The following is a 14,500-nucleotide window of genomic DNA, read 5'->3' as shown; positions in this document are numbered from 1 at the left end:
GACTTAAAATACCAATATCCAATATACCGTAAAAGACAGACCCTCGACAAGGTAGTGAGCCTGAGCATCTTTTCCAAATTTCTGGTCGTCATCACTTTCCACCTCTTTCTTCCTTCCTTCTGCTTTTGAAACTGGCACCGAAAAAAATCTTCCGGGATCGATAAAGAAAAAAAAAAAGAAAACAACGCGTGCCTCTATTGTCTTTCTCTGTCTTTCTATCTCTCTCTCTCTCTCTCTCTCTGATGCACACGATCTACTGTAACGCGTGCGATCCGCGACGCCAGCAGATCGCTTAAGAACACATCGTCTGGCAAATCGTGCGACACTTATATATCCCGACCGTGGGATCTTTAAAGTCGTGTACACAATCGTGCCTGAATCGTGTCCGCGCGTGCAACATCTCGGCGGTATCTCGCGGAAATTGTTCTCCCTACTGCTGTCCCTGTTTGCGAGAACGAAATTAACACTAGACTAGAATTACCGACGACCGAAGCATAAAATTTCCATCAGGCACGTTAAAAAACGTACGAAACAGAAAAGTGTTTGTATAGTAAAACAGGATACACAAGCTTTTAGTTATGTATATTTTATGAAGGATCGTTCAAGCCTCCTTTCATATCTATAAAATGTTTAACAAAAACATTCAAATGGTCAACATTTTGACCATTTTTGGTAGGTTCTAGTGTTGAAAATTCAGCTTCTGTCGGATTTTGTTTCCAAGGAGACGACGAGCGACGTGTTTTAATAAAATCGAGAGATCTTGACGCGCGTCATCACGACGCAAATATTTATTGGACGTTAATCGTGGAACGAGGCGAGGGAGGATCCCCTTGGATTGAGAAAGAACCAACACCCAGAGGATCGGTGGAGAAACGTGACGATCGTTACGCTGAAGGCGCGATACTTTCCCGTGACGTAACTGGTAAATTTAGTGACTTACGGCTGACTACGTTTGTTTCATTTGATTACAAATCGGCTAATATTTAAGTTGATTGCGGAGATCTTAGTTCCTGATTAGGGGATTCTGCCTTGTCTAAAGAATTCCGACAGCAATTTGGTCTCGATTGTAAGACAGTTCGACTAATTAATATCTATCGCGAACACTTAAGTTCAGAAGCAAAGAAAAAAAAATGATAAGAACTTAACGAACTAAATTTTATAAATTGACTTTATCGAATAGGATTTTTGTAAAGAACAGTTGACAATTTAACAGATGGATCAGAGACAAAGAAGAAGTTTTTTCTTTGTTATTAAACGCACAAAATTCCCATTTCAGTATTTGTATTTCTTAATACAAAAGGAACAAAATGTGTGTTCGTACCATCATTATTAAGTTTCATCGCATTCGAAACGTTAACGCGTTAAGGTGCCTTAAAAATTGTACTGAACGATCAACGAGTCAAGTACTCTAATTTATTCACCCAAAAAATTAGACAGTTTTTTGAACAACATTCCTACGATTTCTCGCGAATAATAAACTTCGAACAGTCACGAGAAAGTATGAATTCATATTTTCTTAAATTCTCAAGAACGTCACAAATTATAATAATTGATAATAACTTCCAAAGAATTGATATCTCTAACAAAAAAAAAAAAAATAAATAAATAAATTATTTTACATAATCTTAACGTGGTCACGAACGAAAGAACGAATTTAGAATAAAATACACAGAAACGAAAAAAAATGCGAAGCAATATGAATTGCTGAAACTGAAACAATACGAATCACCATTTGCATTGTAATTTACCGTGTCTCATGATAAGGAAACCCGGGGTACATTTAAGAAATGACGACGCTGTGAACAGTCATAAACTCGCCAAACAATGAATTTCTTTCATTAGTTTGCATTCCGCGATAAGCGCAGCCGTAACCTTGCAACCTATCCATAAACCGCCTTTGATGTTCTTTTTCATCGTGCACCAACGACGACATAGCTTCCAGAAAAAAAAAAAAAAAAAGAAAAAAGAAAAATTGCACCGGCTAAGTCTCAAATTAAGGTTCAAACGACGATGTTCGCGCAAGGCTTTCAGCTAGAGCAATATTTCTTTTACTAGATAGAGCTGCACGAGGAGAGGCTGCGCGTCCTTGCGCTACTCGCGGCACTTGGGGCCAATTAAAGCACTCGACGGGCTAATCAATTGTGCGGGACCAAGTCGTTTGCAAAGGCTCATAAAAAGAAGCAAGATGCTGCTAGAAGCATCTTCTTCCTGAATTACTATACGACAGTCTGTCAGTCAGTCTTGGCCTTCTGAACGATAATTCTGAAAAATATTTCTGAACAATGATTAGATCCGTTGATTTCGAACAATCAGTTTCTATGATATATCAGATTTTATCTGAATATTCCTTCCTCTCGTGGATTAGAAATTATATACATATCACGGAGAAACTATTGCTGAGAAAAGTATATATGAATTTTTGTGATAAACTTCAATTTACCTTTTTTCAGAAAGAAGATATAAGATAGTAACCTAACTGAAGTATGTATATACATATACAGCAGAACGAGAAGTGATATCAGACAGTAGTTGGTCAGACAACGCCTATGTTCTGGTTAATACTAATTACTTGTTTCAAATTCTCGATTCAATTACTATCGGGGTAATTACGTAAAAGTATATGTGAGTATACTAACAATACGTATCTAATAATAGATGTCGTAAAACGATTATTTACTCGCGTTTTCCTCCAGCTGATTGCGAGGAATTGAACAGGGAGGCGACAAGAAGTCGCGAGGAATTGAAGATGTTCCAACGTCACTGACTGATGAGCAACGAAGATTAGTACGTATCTGGTTGCGTTTATCGGGCAGCTGCAAGCATTAGAAAAACGCGAGCGTACGTAATCCTTGAAGTATTTTAATAGTACGAGCGATAATAACGACAATTTTACCGGAAATGATTTTGGAAAAAAAAACTTGTAATTAATATACCTCTGATTACTTCCCTTATCTTGAAACTAAAATAACAATAGTCGCACGTGTCTGAATCGTTTTTTGTACACCGTTCAAAACCCGGACAGCTATAATTTAACGCGACTTGGAATAAACGTGTCTCGCAATTAGTCGTTCTAAATTCATCGGCGGTTGAATCGCGTTGATTGAAGAGATCAAACGCGGTCCAAAGGTGTAAAGGAAACATATCTTCGAAGAGACACTGTTGCATCTGTCATTTATCTCGCGAGTCACGTTGAAAAATGTTGGCACGTTGTCCAGGCCAACGTTTCGTTCAATTCAATTTCATCCACCTGTGCCTCACCTCTGCGAGCTATGAGGCAAATCTATAGCGTTCAATCTATAAAACGAGTGCAAACAAAGATTTATCTCTTCATAATATTTGTCTCTTCTTCTCAGAGGTTTCGCTAAGATCGCGGATGATCTTTAACATCTTCTCAGTTAGAATTGGGTTGATAGTTCGTCCATTGAAAAATTAGTAAAATCCAACTGGGATACAATTTTACACTTTCCTAAGGTCGATGAAAAAAAAAAAAAAAAAAGAAGAAAGGAAATTAACGACGTTTATTCGTTGATTGAACGAGATTAAATTACATTTTATCCGATTTCTTTCTCTGTACCTGTTTGCTTCTGTTCCAGATCGTTTGCAGCACCTGTTGGCAAGATGAAAAAGACCCGTAACTGCGAGCCAATCCTTGCGAGAAAAGGAACGGGAAGGATGCCGCATTTTGTTTGTTATAATTTAACAAGTTACTGCTCTCATTTGTGTATTCCATGGAAACCAGATCGATATCAGAAAATACTCTCATAGTCTAGATTGATGGAGTCTCATCGTTGAAACACTGAATTCACTTATTTATCGATACGACCTGCAGCATCATTGCTCTACACCCTCGATTCACTTGGTGCAATTTATCCACACTTTCTACAAATTTTGTTCTTCTCCCCCATTGTTTTCTGTTTTCGGACAATTCACCCAATTCTCGATTATTTCTGTAGTTTGTTACTCTGTTTTGATTCTCTGTAACAGATGGCAATGATTTTTTTTTTTTCTTTTTCTTCGAAACTTTCTATTAAAAATGTTCTTCACTTCCACCTAAATCAACTAAACACCAATTGTTTCCTTTTGCGCGACACTTGGACCACGTGCATCCTTCCAATAAAATCACGAACTTCGCACGTGTTACGAATTACACAATACACAGCAATTTATTTCTCGTTAGCACGATTTACCACGGTCGTCCAACAGTAAGCTGATTGCATTCACACGTTGACGTTAAACTACTACCTCTCCTCGTCGCAATCTCACTTAGTCTCGTTTCAGAAAATCAATCTTTTATCCCACGATTCTCAGACTTTTGCAGCAAGGAAATTTTTGTGCTTCTTGTTGGCGAGAATGTTAATAAGAATCCCTAATTCTTTCCACAATGTTCTTACAACAACCAATCTGGTACACACGTTCAAAACATGTACAGTCAGTCAGACAAGTTTGCAATATTTACTTGATTTTATCCACACTGGTCTAACTTCGGTCCAATTTTCAGATGACTTAATCGAGACAGCTCTAACGAATGTATCTGGAAGCAATGGACATCAATGGACGAAAAGTTTTACACGAGTAAACTCTTGACTGCCCCTCACCATTTCGTTCTTCATATCTACGGAAAGTAGCTCGAGAAGCAAATAAAATCAACAACGCAGGAGAGATAGAAGAACGAATCGAATCTCTGAGGGGGGATTCAACTGTGTTTTAATTGTTGAAGATAATTGTCTCTTATATTCTCTGCAAGAATTCGATATGGAGAATTCTCTTTTTTTCTTTTTTCTCACAAGTTCTCTTCGAAATAAGAATCCTTTCTTTTCTTTTTTTATTAGATTTGTTAAATAATTTGGGTCGAAGTTTCTAAACAATCTATCGTTTCACTTAATGATTAATTTAACTGTCTCTCTTCTCGTGAAGAACTCGTACCTTTTATTTAACAGATAATCTCTTAATTCTCCATATTTTCCACAGAAATCGTTCCTCGCAGATATTCAATGTCGGGGATCAATGTTTGGAGGACTGTGAAACTTCCTACGGAAAATTGTCGTCTGATTTCATCATCACTTCTATTTTCGCCAGCTATTACCAGGCGAGAATCGACGTTTTATTTTGTGGAAATTGAATATCGAGAATCCGGTTGTCTCCGAGCTTTGGAAACTCGTCCCGCTCTCACGTAACTCTCGCACTTCTCTCTCCCAAAGACTTTCTGGAAAACTTTCTTCTCTGGGCAGACCTCTCTCTATCCTTTTGAAAGGAAGATCATACCTCATCATATGGTCTGCAACGAATCAGAAAATAAAATATTTCATAATACTTTTGCAATTTTGCGATTGTCCTTCAAGTTTCAATATTTTTTTCTTTTTCTTTTTTTATTCAATTAACCGACACGATATTTCCCTCGTAAATGTAATGTGCAATATCGTTGACGTATCTTCATCATTCACGTTGTGCTTCAGTTACATTCAACTTACACAGATCTGGTATGATCGATCGTTGTGTACAAGTTTTTGGGATCATTGCTTTCCATTTCTCGTTCCACAAGCTCGATAGTGTTTCTACCGCTGTTCTTCGATGGAAAATCGAAGTTAACACGTAGTTTAAGCCATTTGACACTGAATCGCTCGTTTTTTCCTCCCGAGTTTCTTCGAACACCGCAATCGCTGAAAATGAGGCTACACGTTGACGATCACCGATTAACCACCACCGATCGAGTCTGACCATTCAATGTTGTTTGCATGCACAACAATATTTCATACCTTGTCCACTCTATATGTCCACTTTATCGACTGTTCTGCCCGTACAAATAGAAAGAATTATTGATCATATCTTATCGGCAACGTGTTGCACAATCGGAAAGTTATTTCGAAACTCGAAACAAATCGTGCTGTTTGGTGTTTCTTCAATACAGTGTATCTTTATGTATCATCGTGCCAAACAACGTTCATCTTCAAGCAATAAAATTTTGTTTTGCTGATTTATCTATTTTTTGTATCCTTCCTTTTCCCAATGTAATTTCTTTACTCGTGGTAGCTAATCGTCGCCTGCGATAAAAATGATAATTACTCGGTGCTATCGGTACAATTTATACTTGAAGAACCAAATATTCCACGTCGTTTATTTTCAGTCGGTTAAGTATGTTCAGAGAGTGAAACACGCAGATATTTTGTAAAATCCATGTAACGTACGTATAACTTCGTTTCACTCGCAAAATATCGGGTCAGATATTTTCCATCGTTTAAATTTCACATAAAGCGCACAAATCTTCAGTGTCCATCCTCCAATAACAATAATGACAATTTTATTTAATACCGTGCAAGAGCATCGGATCTGAGATTGCAAAGTAATTCAATGTATTACACTGAATCAAATAAATGGTCAATTATCGTCACCTCGTGGTACTACCACTGATAATTTTGTGATAATAACGTGGTAGCTCATGACAGATATGATATCAAGTAAGAAACAGCGCATATTCAAAATAATAGGAGCAAGGATGGTATTATGATTTTGACCGCAAATACAAATGCAACTGGGCCTATCGTTATCTTACAGTGATATTCCATTAAAATCACTTGGACAGACTTTGAGAAATTGATATTGCATAAACTTCATATTTATGGTCGCATGTTGTTATGGTTTCTTCTTAACACTAGAGCAACCGACGATTAAACCATAAAATTTCCATCAGAGGCATTAAAGTAAACTGTAACAGGATAACTTTGTATAATATTAAAATGGAGTGCGCAAGCTTTTATTTGTACATTGAATGAAAAATTATTTAAATCACTGAAAATGCTTTGTTTCACATCTGCAAAAGGTGTTGAGTATAGATAACCATAATCTTCATTGAATCCTAAAATGGATGTACAATTTTAATTCTTCCATAGTTCTATATTGAAATTTAAAATTAAGCGATCAAATTTCACTCATTTACAATGAGACAAAGTTGTTTAAAAGGCGGGTAAAAAGATGTAATGTTAAATAATTCATATTAGGTAGAAAAATAGTCAATTGAAGTCAGGTTGTGGGTAAGATATAGTTCGGCCTGGCACCCAATGACATTCACGCCCGATAGTTATCGCGTAAAAGCATTTTTGGCATCATGTTGCTATGCTATCACTATCGTTAAACGATTACCATTAATGACTCACGTCGGTGGCACCGATTGTCGGTATAACGATTAATTTCATTCAATCGGGATCTGTCAACTCTGAGGAACCGATTAACTAATAATCTCTGAAAATTCGTATAATTAAAACTCGCGTGCAAAATTAGTCAAACTGGTCGAGGAATATTTGACATTGAGACATATTGTATAATCGTACGAGAACACGATCAGATCTCCCGCATGAAAAACTCGTACCGCCATTCTGAACAAATTGATTCGAAGATTGCGTGTAAAATTAATAAAAACACTTTAGATAGGTAGATAAAATACCTATAATCATCGTTCGTTCTCGAACTGAACGATAATACACATACAATAGTGTAAATATTACTAAAATTGTCGAATAAATATTTTCAACACTTTCCAAAATGTTCGTAAGTATGAATGCAACAATAATAATGATAAGATAAAGCGATTATGACAATATATTACTGGATTAACACACAGTAATTCCAAATACGTTCCTCAACGTATAACGTTCTCGAAACGTTGAAATTTGATTTGTGTCATGTGATGGTGATAAAATTACACGAAGGGGGGAGGGAGCCCTAGGAGTCTTAATACGTCATTGTGTGGCGAGATTAATCCTACGCGATGATCAACGAGCACATGGACCGTGAATCTTCCTCCTGGCAGCGACTTCACATCCCTTTCGGGTGCCACAAAGAGAACGTTGAAGTTCGATTCTTCTTCTGGCACGCGTTGCGCGCAGATCTCGAGGGAATGGAGACGGATAAATCACTGTCGCACCCAGTGTTCGCCGTGCATTGGCACACCGTCGAAGCTAAACGAAAATAGTCGTGTCCCTCTAACGTGTAAAACCTCTAGCACACATAGGAGGAGTGATCAACGACGCCGAATCGTTGTTCAAGAAAGAAAATGACGACGACTAGTGAGACGAGAGAAGTATGATTTGAAGGTGTGATCACAGGCTTGGGAACATTTGTGGAACACGCTTTATGAATATGTATACCTTCCCGACTAACACGATTCTATTGGCTTGAAACGTTTGAATGTTTGCAAATACAACATGTACAGAGATTAGAAAATCTTTGATCAATGTCAGAATGCCAGAATTTAAACAATTGTCAACTATGTTAATGAACCATATGACCACAAATGACACTGTATCTAACACTCGCATATTACATGTTTCTGTGGATGTAAACGATTCAAAAATAGTCTCGCAAGCCAATTCAGGTACTTACACGCAAGGTTGTGTAAATTCTTAGAAGTGTGAAATGTTAGAACATCGGCCCACAGTTGGAATTAGACAGGGTTGAATAATTGAGACAGACGTGTAGAAGAGTGGAGGACAGGAAGTGGCCTGTGATTAAATCTATATCTGAATGGTTAATCTATATCTGAGTGGTTATTTGGGATCGTCAGAATTACGTGCAACGTGGAACGCGAGACCACGTAGAGATACTCCATTGGTAGAGAATAAGTGGCTCGAAGATACATGGCTGAACTTATTGCGATATTGCATACGTGGCTATATTCTCAGCTTCTAAGCTTCTCAGAATCACTCGTATCTCTAAAAATGTACCACTGCAAATCTATAGAATTTCTGTGGAAAGGTTTGTTTGGTCATTTCGACCATTCTGATTATATTGGGATAAATTATATACATGGAGACAAGATACGTAAGAGAGGCATGATCTCCAAGAATTTCTTGGAACGTAAGCTGATGCACAACGACTTGCTATAAAAAAAAAAAAAAAAAATTACTGTTCTAGGTCACGAAATGTCCGCAGTATCGGGTATTGATCGAATTCTACTCCAACTTGACAAGCACATGACACAAGCGTGTCGTATGAAATTGTGTATGAAAATCCAAGTTCAGTCATACCCCCTCGATTATTTCGTGTAACATTAGACACATCACATTTGCAACTATTGGACATTCATACGTATATGCGAGGCGCAGGAAATTCAAACGGAAATTTACTGATCTCAAATATCTCGGAACGAACTGTAACTTCGAGGGAGCGATTGCCAGGTATCTCGCGTTTAAATGTTTGTAACAAAATCGACGACTGTCACGAACGAAGCGAACTCGGCGCAGAAGATTCTTTGAAATTCACGAACTTGATTAAACAAACGAAGAGAAGACAAAGGAATAAAGAGGCAAATCGACCAAATGTATTTTTGGACGCGTCAGAAAAAACCTCGATGTTTCAAGGTGGCTCGCCTTATAATGTTTATTTGGTAAGAGGTGCCATATTCAATCCATCATCGTTTCTCGATCGGGCAGTTTCTCGAAAAGAAAGGAGACAAGGAATGTATTTCTTTCTGCAATGTAAAATACTAAAGCAACGTCGCACTCGATAATTGATATCTTACAGTATTTTCATAAATATATCTTTGGGATCTCTTGCTTTGATTTCATTACCTCGAAGAAACGATGCTCTAAATGACCCTTCAACAAAGTGAACTGAATCCTCCGATACTCTCCATGGGCCGAGACCTGCTTCGAGCTCTTATTCGTTGGCGATTCACTCGAACTTTTTCGACTTTTCAATCGAAGGTGTGACATTTTCACTTTTCCTTCAGTGAAACTTGTTGGTGAAGTCGATTTTTATTATCGGCGAATCATTCACTGAATTTTTAATCGCACAAGCCTCGCACGTTAAACAACTGTTTGTTCAAAACACATCCGAAATAAGGAGAAGTCACTGTTAATAATTTTGCACGACTTTCGTTCAACCTGTTAATTGGAAAAAATATTGATACATATGTATATATTAATGCAACATTTTTGTGGGGAAATTAGTTGCTGTGTCAGAGAGACACTGTAAGTAGAATATAAGACTTACACTCCAGGAAACGATCCGGAGAAGTGTTTCATTGTTGGATAACATGTTTTGCGTTTGTTACATAACAGTTTCACGTGCGATAAGCGCAAATATGTATGCAAAAATTCAACTCAAGAACCGAATCAGAAATTCAAATGCGAAACGTGCTTTCATCTTTTCAATCGAGAAGGAAGAATTACTGATGTAATTCTCGACGTAATAATTTATCTTTTCAAGGATTCTTTGTTGCATCGTTATATCTGCCAAATTTTTAATATTGTGCCGGAAGGAATTAATTAAAAACTGACTTGGCCAACTCAAAGGACAATTCAAAGCAAGAAAAGATCATAAGAAATTTTCTCATTTAGTGTAGTCGTCAACGATAAAAATTAACAGTAAAATATAGATACACATGTTCCATTCACAAAAGCAACACATCATTTTTCATTCTAGTTAGGCTTGTTCGAACAGATAACAAAATTTAAAAGGTTACTTTTGTTTTTAATATTTAATCGCGCCCATTTATCGAAAGGCGAGATTGCAATATCAAATAGCCTAATAATAAAACGTAGAACGCTCGAGAAGAAATCAATGGATCAGCTGATTGAGTACGCGACCAGTCTCCTATACTTTCACTGAGATATCTTCTTGCAAACAGAAAAGAAAGTGTACGCAATTTCATCGATAATCCAATCTACCGTTATCGGACAATTTTTCAATCATCTCGCGATTATACTGTTCTTCAGTTGAGTGGTTGATAAAATGAAGATAGGGAAAGATGTAACACACTATTGCCTCAATCTTCCAGCCCGTTTTGACTTTATATATTTATACATCTATCGAATGAAAATTTCTTCGAATGAAGTTAAATAAATTCGAAATACTTAGTACTGAGTTCAAACGAATTAGTTTCCATTTATTAGTCGGTATAAGTTGTACGTACAATTTCTTTGATAATTGTGAATAGAATGAAGTGATTTCTTTTTCGACGTGTATCTTACGTATATCAGACGTTCTTTACTTTTGTAAATGAAAAAAGTATCCAACAGCTTATCGTTAAACATTACGTTGTAAAAAATACTGAAAAGAAAAAATATATTCGCTATCGTAGAAGTTGTCACTATCGTTTCCTATTAACTGTATCTCTGAATCATCGGTTGTTTTAAAGTATGAATTACAATTCAAGCCAAGGTAACAAGCGTTCCACAGTCTTCGAAAACATGTTACTATCGTCCTATAATCTTCTGTATAATAATTTGAACCGAGTCCCAAGGACAATTATCTATACTTAGTATTCTTTCACTTTAAGTTCGACTCAACAATACCGACCAAACTCCACTGTAAAAACTTCCGTTCCAAGTGAATAATCAAGATTTGCTAGCTGATATTTCTTACATACTGTTACGATAAAAATTGTTGCTTACGTTTCGATATTCGTGTACTTAAATTTTTGTATATTCTTATGAGAAACATTTTCGGAAGGAAAGCTTCCGTCTGACTGGGACTAGTTTTTATTTGAGAGTTCATCTCTTTTCTGAAAAATTTTCTCTTCAATTTTTTTTTTTATCAAGTCTTCCTCAGCACTCTGTTCACTTGTTGTAAGATAAGATTCTCTAAATCGATCCGACTTTCCAATAATTGATTCTCCAACAACGATACAATCGACGACAAAGTGTTTCTTCATTTCACACGTATATTTATCTTATTCCTTGCAAACTTTTCAAAAAATTTTCTTTGCGATTGTTCGATGATTTCGTAATGAACGAACTCCAGTTTCGTAAGACATTCCACTGTAAAATGAAAGAGAAATGAAATGATTTTACACGAACGATTTACATACAAAAAAAAAAGAAAACCTTTGGAACACCTGAGTTTCAAGTGAACCGTGACGACAGTCGGACGCACATTGAATTACTCGTCGTTGGATCGGGATTTATTAGCATTCATAAGAAGAGAAGTTAGAACACGAAGTGAACGGCCATCGCGCACTACTTACTTAAAAATTTTAGAAATACGATCAAAAATCTCAGACATAGATACTACGGTATAATATTGTAAGTACAGCTCCTATTATTATAAACCACAAAACTGAAGATCACAGGAAATAATATGAATTTATATTTGTTAATTTCCAAAAATTTTTCAAGGTATTGGAAATCCAAACAATCGGATGAATTAAAAAATTGGAAATGTTATTACAATTTAAAAAGCAAAGAATCCTCTTATAAAATATTACGTCCAGATATCAAACATTCGATTAATCTTTCCTAATTGATGCAATGGACTGCGTTAATATTAATGACTGGATTAACGAAAGCGATATTACGTGGCACAATTTATCTCTAGTAGGAACGAAATAGATGCGTTTAAAGAAGGACAGAACCTCGAAATAAATAAATTATTACGCCCAATTCAGACAATTAACCGGCTAATCTTTTCCAATTAACGGCGCAACGAATGATCACTCGACGCAAGTGGCGTATTCCTATCAAATAACATTACCAAAACAATGCACAAGTTCAAGTTTTGCGACGCGTACGATATATGTCACTATCACATAATCACCGAAAAATTCAAAACCGATCTATAAGATATAATAAAGCCAGATCGGTGCGATAAGGAATGCAAGCAAAACAAATATTAGAAACTCGATATACAACGAAATTGTGATTCGAGTCATTTTTCATGATCAACGTTACGCGAAAACGTCACTTTTGGAAATATCGAACTGGAGCGCGGAGGAAAAAAACAAAGAACCCACGGAGGAAACGCAGTGACAGAGAAACGGCGGAAAAAGTAGGTTCCGAGGGGCAAAGAGCCGACACTAGCTGACACAGAACTCGATCGTGCTAACATCCTTCGCGTACTGAGACACGAGAACAATTAACCACAGGCCACGATACCTGGTTCATGTAGGCGATCCACGTGGATGGATCATCCTCTTGCTATCGTTTGCTGGCGGTGCTCGAGAAAACATAAAGAGTGGGATGACTGGAGTGGATTTATGCGCTCGTCTAAAATTGGAAGAGCCTTCTCTCTCTCTCTCTCTCTCAGTCGCTCACACACACACACACATACACTCTCTCTTTTCGATGATGCACGATCATCGTCCCTATGTCTATGGTCGTTAACGGTAACCTTGCTGGATCAGCTAACTCAACTGAGGCTAATGTCATAATTTTCTACACTTTAATAGATTCTTCAGGAATCTATTAAATAGTTTATCGAGAAATGTATCCGGAAAATTCGCTTATTTCTGAAATAATGTTGCTTAGCTAGAATAATGTAAATGAGAAGACTAGAAGACGCTTTTTATCTTGTTCTCTTATGGGTTATCGCAATAATCCATTAAGTTTCAATTTTTCTTTTTTGCAATCAATTTATTTTTCAGAATAAAAATGTCTATTATGCTGACACATGTTTTTCTTTTATTTAGATAAGTTATTTCATGCATATATTTCAATAATACTTTTGTACATGTTTTCTCTTGTTTTGATTCTTAATGGATTACCATTACAAAGCCCTTCCTCTTGACCTATGAATATACATATAGTTTGTAATCATTTTCTTTCAGCAAAAGTGTGCTAATCTCCTTTGACCTCTGCGAACTTCTTCTACAAAGCTTTTAATGGATGTATGTTATAACTACTTTGCAAACTAGATTACAAATATTTTTTCAGCAATTTCAAAAATCTTGCTCACGAGAGCAACGTGGAAAATAATTTGTACAGAGTAGTTAAAAGATAAAATATATAATAATAGAATTAAATAAAATCTTATAAGAGTAACCTGTTATCTATAATTATCAGGCGTTATGGAATGTTTTTTTTATTCTAGCACTGTTCAATTTTTGGAACGATTGTATAAATTGCAACGTAATTCCACCCTTGACCTTTACATAAAATTTTCCCTATGACGTATATTTTAATTTATAATTACATAACAGATTTTGCGTAACGTATGGTGTAGAATTCAATGTCATTGCTAGCTGGATGCTCTCCAAAGAAAATTCTACGATTTCGTGGCTCTAAATACACTGTGCAACTACCCTTGAAATTTTTATAATAATAAAGTCGACCTATTTAAATTACTTAAACTTCAGCACTTCAAAACAAGAGAAGAATGTGATAGATACATTGTGTATGTACTATTATATTATCATGTTACTTCTAAAAGAATAAATCTATAGAAGACATTGCTGGCAATATGAAAGCAATTGTTCAAGAAAGATCAGATACGACGAGTGGGCAATTCAATAGATTCGCCCTATTTACTCTTAATGGTAATAGAAAGCGACAAGAGCATTGGAAAAACAGAAATACACAGAGAAAAGTGCTATTAGCTTCGTGAATTATTAAAATTACTCATTAGACAAAATTCCAATTCTTAATTTGTCAGAATTTGGATCATTCCCGCAACTGTAGTGCTGCATTCTTCTCAAATTCGTGCTTTATCAATGAATGAAAAAGAAGATAAGGACAGATTCATACATGCATACCTGCTTGAAAGTAAGATTTTATCGAGCAACTGTCTAAAC

General features: G+C 36.3%; 1 protein-coding gene and 2 long non-coding RNA genes across 8 annotated transcripts in view; 2 read left to right on the top strand and 1 right to left on the bottom strand.

Moving 5' to 3' along the window:
- LOC122531555 (kinase D-interacting substrate of 220 kDa) overlaps positions 1-14,500 on the bottom strand; it is a 32,817-nt gene that overhangs the window by 14,216 nt on the left and 4,101 nt on the right. For 3 of the 5 annotated variants that reach the window (XM_043659573.1, XM_043659572.1, XM_043659575.1), the window contains exon 3: positions 2,543-2,544. Coding sequence is in view for 2 of the 5 variants with exons in the window: in XM_043659576.1 (XP_043515511.1) it covers positions 9,561-9,704 (144 nt within the window). In the remaining 3 variants the exon portion in view is untranslated. Of the gene's footprint in view, positions 1-41; positions 167-2,542; positions 2,545-9,560; positions 9,839-14,500 lie in introns of those variants that run through there. The other 2 variants (XM_043659576.1, XM_043659577.1) reach the window with 2 other exon arrangements.
- LOC122531577 lies at positions 668-3,679 on the top strand. Of its 2 annotated transcripts, XR_006307314.1 has the most exons (4): positions 670-922; positions 2,451-2,622; positions 2,694-2,784; positions 3,594-3,679. It is a non-coding gene; the product is annotated as an uncharacterized LOC122531577 (long non-coding RNA). The 2 variants fall into 2 exon arrangements; XR_006307313.1 differs by having other exon boundaries at positions 668-922; positions 2,451-2,784.
- Positions 10,055-12,699, top strand: LOC122531582. The gene is made up of 2 exons (XR_006307318.1): positions 10,055-12,017; positions 12,111-12,699. It is a non-coding gene; the product is annotated as an uncharacterized LOC122531582 (long non-coding RNA).

Source organism: Frieseomelitta varia, unplaced genomic scaffold, assembly GCF_011392965.1.
Source record: "Frieseomelitta varia isolate USP_RPSP 00005682 unplaced genomic scaffold, Fvar_1.2 scaffold_405, whole genome shotgun sequence".
Taxonomy (NCBI): Eukaryota; Metazoa; Arthropoda; class Insecta; order Hymenoptera; family Apidae; genus Frieseomelitta; species Frieseomelitta varia.
The sequence above is the reverse complement of the archived record's forward strand: the minus strand, read 5'-3'. Positions and strand labels throughout refer to the sequence as shown.